Raw genomic sequence first — 6,544 nt, forward strand, 5'->3', positions numbered from 1 at the left:
CGCCTCCATCGAAGAAAGGGGTTTCCAACAAAGACAAGGAAAAAGAGATAGTTATCAACGATGATATTATCCCTGAAGATCCTAAGAAAAATAACACTTCATCCAAGGGGATAGATTATAATATCTTATCTCATTTGAGAAAAATCCCAGCACAGCTCAGCATATACGATGCTTTGGTGATGTCTAAAGACCTTCAGGAGACTCTGATTCAGGCTCACAGAGATCCCGAAAGATACGAGGCGTATTTTGCTGAACGTAGTTTGACTGAGGTTCTGCAAGCTCGAAATGAGCCATTCATTACTTTCTCCGAAGAGGACATGATGCTCGGAACTGCAGACCATAATCGTCCTCTGTATGTTACTGCAGAGAGCGATAGCTGATTATCAGTCGAATCCTAATCGATCCTGGATCCTCCGTGAATCTGATAAGCTTGAAAGCACTGAGATCCCTCTGCCTTGATGTTGAACACCTTGGGTCAGATAAGTTAATGGTGCATGATTTCAACGAAAAAGGGCAGAAAACCCTTGGATCATTCATGCTCCCTCTTGTATTTGGAGAGCTCTATACAGAAGCTAAATTCCATGTGATTGACACGGATACTTCATTCAAGGTGCTACTAGGTCGTCCCTGGTTACATGAATATGGCATTGTCCCATCAACATTACACCAGTGTATGAAATATCTCAAAGATGGAGAAGAATTCAAGATCTCTGGTGATATTCAGCCGTTCATGAAGCAACAATTTATGAAGATGTACGGTATTTCATGCCAAAGAAGCAAAAGTCTTCGAGCTATTTCGAAGCTAGAGCATCAAACTCAAAGGCTGCAAAATGACCTGAACGAGAAGGTGAGAAGAAGCAGGTGGAAAGAAAGAAGGCAATGCCGACTCTTCCCAAGGCACCTACCATTCCCAAAGAGAAGAAGCATGTACGTCATCTTGGGAGTGACACAGATGAAGATGATGTTACTCCTGCTAAATCTTGAAGAGTATGCTAGTCCACAGATGAATGGAGTAGGCATGTTGAATTTTCAAATGATGATTATGACTACGACTCTATTTATATGAACACGGTGCAAAATGTATTCTCTAGAAGAATAGACAGTCTATCAATTTCAGATAGTGTACTCGTGGTCACGCGTGTTACCTTACAACACTTCTAGGAAATCATTCCGCGCGAGGTGCATAAAGTTGAAGAACTCGTCACTCTCTATCTGCCTCCCCTTAAAAATGGGACTGTGCCAAAGAATGTGTTATATTCCACGGGAGTTCGCGAAGAGGAGAACCATAACTGGAATTACATGATCCTTGATTCCGAAGAATTATTTCCTACGATGCAACCCAGGTTCAATACCAAAAATATTTAGAGAATGCTACGAAAATAAGTCAATATTCCTACCACCAAGCGACAACTTTGTATAAGTCTGGGCCTCTGGTATGGGAGGAGTCCGCGTCCGTTACAGTAGAAGGATACAGAAGCATATGAAGGTATCGGATTTATCAAAAGAAAATTCCTCCGAAAAGAGACTTGCTGGGAAATCACATGCATAAAAATTAAATCCGATGATGATGGTGCTTGAGAGACATACAAAGCTGATGATTATGATGAGCAGCCCGTAGAAGTCGAGCCTGCACCAGAAGAGCTTGAAGATGGTGGGCAGGCAGCCACTATGGATGAGCTAAAAGAAGTCAACTTGGGAACTGAGAAAGACCCTCGCCCAACCTTTTTTAGTTCTCTCCTACCCGAGGATCAAATAGAAGAAATAAAAGAATTTCTTTATGAATTCAGGGACTGCATTGCCTGGACATATGTTGAGATGCCTGGGTTATCCCCTGATGTAGCGGTTCACAGATTAATTAGCAATCAAACCGGATGTAGCAGCCATCAAGCAAACTCCAAGGAGAATGAGATTGGAGATTGAAGAAAATAAGTGATTGCTGAAACAAAGAAATTAATAGAGGCAAGTTTCATCCGAGAAGAAAATATGCTGATTGGATCGTAAATATCATCCTAATAAAGAAGAAGAATAACCAAATTCGTATCTACATTGACTTCAGGGACCTCAACAAGGTTTGCCTAAAAGATGATTTTCCACTCCCTATATCTGAACTCCTGGTGGAAATACGTCCAACTACGACATGTTCTCCTTCATGGATGGATCGTCTAGATACAATCAAATTAAGATGGCGCCTGAGGATGAAAAGCACACATCATTCAGAACACCCATCAGCATTTTCTGCTACACAGTCATGTCCTTTGGCCTGAAGAATGCTGGCGCCACCTATCAGCGGGCAATGACTCACATATTTGATGATCTAATACATCAGAAGGTCGAGTGCTATGTAAAAGACCTTGTTGTCAAGAGTATGGATCAAAGAAATCACCTAGAAGATCTTAGAATTGTATTTGAGAGAATAAGAAAGTTTGATCTGAAGATGAACCCTCTCAAATGTGCATTCGGGGTCTCCTCCAGTAAATTCTTGGGGTACGTTATTCATCATCGAGGTATAGAGACTGACCCCAACAAAATTAAGGCGATCACGGAGATGCCACCACCAAGGAACCTTCGACAGCTTTGCTCCTTGCAAGGACAACTGGCTTTCATTCAGAGATTTATATCAAATCTATTGAGTATGTGCCATCCATTTTCAAAGCTAATGAAGAAAGATGTTCATTTCAAATGAGATGTAGAATGTTAGGAGGCGTTTGATAGCATCAAGGGATATCTGCTGAATCTGCCCATCCTAGCAGCGCCGATTTCGGGGAAGCCTCTCATACTATACACGGCTGCACTGGAAGAGTCCCTCGAAGCACTATTGGCCCAGAATAATGAAGAAGGAAAAGAAAATGTGCTTTATTACATCATTTGAAGGTTGATTGGAGCAGAAAGTCGTTATTCTCCTATTGAAAAGAATTGTTTGGTGTTGATTTTTGCAGTTCAAAAACTCCGCCATTATATGTTATCCCATAAAATCACTCTGATATCGAAGATCGATCCACTAAAGTTCTTGATGATAAGACCAGTATTGACAGATCGTCTAGCCAGGTGGGCAGTACTATTACTGCAGTTTGATATCATATACATGCCACAAAAGGTAGTGAAAGGTCAAGCATTGGCAGATTTTCTTGCTGCACATCCGATCCCAGCGGATTCCCCACTAAATGATGATTTGCCCGATGAGCAAATAATACAGGTCAAGGAGGATGAAAAGCTACCGTTCTGGGAGATGTATTTTAATGGGGCATCATCTATCAGAACTGTCCGACCTCCAAATTTTGTAAGAGCTCGAGCCGGCATTGGCCTCATTTTCGTAGCACCGGAGGGAGGTATAATGAGAATTTCATTCAGTTTGATTGAACCTCGGACAAATAACGAAGCCGAATACGAAGCTCTATTAGCAGGGTTGGAGATTGCGATCGATGTCAGAATCCAACATCTCCAAATCTTCGGTGATTCTCAGCTCGTGATAAATCAGGTCATCGGTATCTACAAGGTTAGCAAAGTCGAATTGACCCATTACCATCGGCGAGCCCTCGAGCTTCTGAAGCAAATACCAAATGTTGAAATAGCTCGAGTTCCTCAAGGAAAGAATACTAAAGCAGATTGTCTAGCCAAATTAGCCAAAGAAATGGCGAACATGAATGAGGAAAGTCTTATATTCATCGAGGTTTACACTCGTAGGGTCTTGGATCCCGCTCTATTACAATTCTTGAGGGCAGAAGGAATTCTAGATTCAAGTTAGCAAGATGAAATTCTAGTTGAACCTCAACCGCTCCATCAGATTGCCATGGAAAATTTTCCAGAGGAGTATCATGTGGCCAACAGACGTAAAGCTAGTCAAGCTTCAGAATCATTGTGGCATTGTTTAGATATTGAAGTCGAAAATGATTGGAGGCAACCATTCATTGACTATTTCAAGAAAAACAAACTCTCGACTGAAAAGTTTATGGCCGCACAAATTCGAAAAAGGGCGTTGCGATACGCATTTATCAATGATACGTTGTACAGACGAGCCTTTGATCAAATATGGCTAAGGTGCCTAAAGACCAAGGAAGCTGATAAAGTGGTGATAAAAGTCCACGAAGGACTTTGCGGAGCACATCAGTCAGGTCCCAAAATGACCGCTAAAATCAATAGGATGGGTTACTATTGGAGAGCTATGGTCAGAGATTATATTGACCATGCTAAGAGGTGCCACTAGTGTCAAATCCACGATGATGTTATACATCAGCCTTCAAATCCGTTACACCCGACAATAGCATCTTGGCCATTTGAATGTTGGGGCACTGACATAATTGGGCCGATAGACCCGCCTTCATCAGCGAGACATCGATTTATTCTGGCAGCAACAGACTACTTTTCAAAGTGGGCAGAACCAGCTCCATTCAAAGAGGTCACATCCGAACATGTGATAACCTTTTTCACCCACAACATTGTTTACAGATTTGGTGTACCACGTCGCATAATCTCAGACAATGGTACTGCATTTAAAAGTATAAAAATCTACAAGTTTGTTTATCGGCACAAGATTGATTGGCGATACTCATCCATATACAATCCAAGGACAAATGGGTTGGCAGTAGCATTCAACAAGACGCTGGTGAAATTGTTGAAGAAGATCCTTACCAAGAACAAAAGAGAGTGGAATACGAAGATGGCAGAAGCTTTATGGGCCTATCGTACAACTTATAAAACACCAACTAAAGCCACTCCTTATTCATTGGTGTTTGGTGTTGAAGCCGTATTACCATTAGAGATTGAACTACCGTCACACCGGGTAGCAATTCAGAACGATCTTACTCAAGAACAAAATGCCCGCCTCAGAATGGAGGAACTCAACGCACTTGATGAACGCATGTTACAATCCCAACAAAACTTAGAAATCTACCGAGGAAGAATAGCAAATTCCTTTGATCGAATGGTGCGTCCTCGATCATTTCAGGAAGGGAAATTGGTGATGGTGCTGAGAAGACCAATCATCCCACACCAAAAAATTAGTGGCAAATTTGTATCCAACTGGGAAGATCCCTTCGTCATCGAGAAAGTATACCTAGGAGGAGTATATCAGCTGATCGATCTGAACGGTCAGAGGCTTATGCCACCTATCAATGGCCGATATTTAAATAAATATAATGCATGAAAGTTTCATAACTAATATATTTTATGATGAACAAAGTTTTATATACATAGTTATCAGAGCATGCATATATTTATATTTTGAAATTCTCTTCTATAGCAAGAACGTATTTCAAAATCACCCATCAAACTGGGGGCATTTTAAATATTTATTTGGGTCGACATCGCGTTGTATGCCGAGATCCCCAACAACAACAACAACAACAACAACATCAAGCCTTTATCCCACTACGTGGGGTCGGCTACATGAATCCTTTTTCTCCATTGTGTCCTATTAAAAGCCAAATTCTCGTTTAAATCTAATAAAGAAAGGTCATTCCTAATATTTTCTAACCAAGTCTTTTTAGGTCTACCCCTACCTTTCTTAACACAAGTCAAATCTAATACCTCTACTCTCCTAACCGGGTCGTCGGAAGGCCGCCTTTTTATGTGACCGAACCATCTAAGGCGACTCTCTCTAATCTTATCTTCTACTGGAGCTACTCCAACCTTTTCACGTATATGCTCATTTCGTATCCTATCTCTAAGGGTAAAGCCACTCATCCATCTAAGCATCCTCATCTCTGCCACACTTAACTTAGTATTATGCTTCTCTTTTAATGGCCAACATTCGGCACCATAAAGCATTGCAGGCCTCACTACCATCTTATAGAATTTTCCCTTAAGTTTGAGGGGTACATTTCTATCACATAACAAGCCCGATGCATTCCGCCACTTCAACCATCCAACTTGAATTCTGCTGATAATATCCCCATCTATTTCACCATCACTCTGAACAATAGATCCAAGATATCTAAAACGTGTACTCTTATTAATGACTTGATCGCCCAAAGTCACAATCCCCTCACTAGGACTATTACTACTAAAATTACACTCCATATATTCCGTTTTAGATCAACTCAAGCGAAAACCTTTAGACTCTAAGGTTGACCTCCATAATTCAAGTTTACCTTCAACTCCCTCTCTAGTCTTATCAACAAGAAGAATATCATCAGCAAAAAGCATACACCAAGGTACATCATCTTGCAAATGTCTAGTGAGAACATCCAAGACTAAAGCAAAAAGATATGGGCTTAAGGCTGATCCTTGATGTAACCCAACCGAAATAGGAAAATACTTGGTCAAACCACCTTGTGTTTGAACACAAGTAATAGCTCCTGCATACATATCTTTAATGATTTGAATATAAGCATTATTAACTCCTTTCTTTTCAAGAACTCTACATAGCACTTCTCTTAGAACTTTATCATATGCTTTTTCTAAATCAATAAATATCATATGTAGATCCTCCTTATTTCCTCTATATTTTTCCATCAAACCTCTGAATAAATGTATGGCTTCCATAGTCGACCTACCCGGCATAAATCCAAATTGATTTTGAGAAACATTAGTATCACACCACAACCTA

At 40.7% G+C, this 6,544-nt stretch overlaps 2 protein-coding genes across 2 annotated transcripts; both read left to right on the forward strand.

Annotated features, from left to right (window-relative positions):
• Positions 1–2,182: 2,182 nt before the first annotated feature.
• Positions 2,183–3,742, forward strand: LOC110099169. Its single transcript, XM_020826255.1, has 2 exons — positions 2,183–2,630; positions 2,937–3,742. Exons 1-2 carry the CDS (start codon positions 2,183–2,185, stop codon positions 3,740–3,742), a joined length of 1,254 nt encoding a protein of 417 aa, XP_020681914.1.
• A 204-nt stretch (positions 3,743–3,946) lies between these two features.
• LOC110099160 lies at positions 3,947–5,140 on the forward strand. The gene is made up of 2 exons (XM_020826248.1): positions 3,947–4,191; positions 4,444–5,140. The coding sequence occupies exons 1-2, from the start codon at positions 3,947–3,949 to the stop codon at positions 5,138–5,140; spliced, it is 942 nt and encodes a 313-aa protein (XP_020681907.1).
• Positions 5,141–6,544: the final 1,404 nt, after the last annotated feature.

Source organism: Dendrobium catenatum, unplaced genomic scaffold (assembly GCF_001605985.2).
Source record: "Dendrobium catenatum unplaced genomic scaffold, ASM160598v2 fragScaff_scaffold_1685, whole genome shotgun sequence".
NCBI lineage: Eukaryota > Viridiplantae > Streptophyta > Magnoliopsida > Asparagales > Orchidaceae > Dendrobium > Dendrobium catenatum.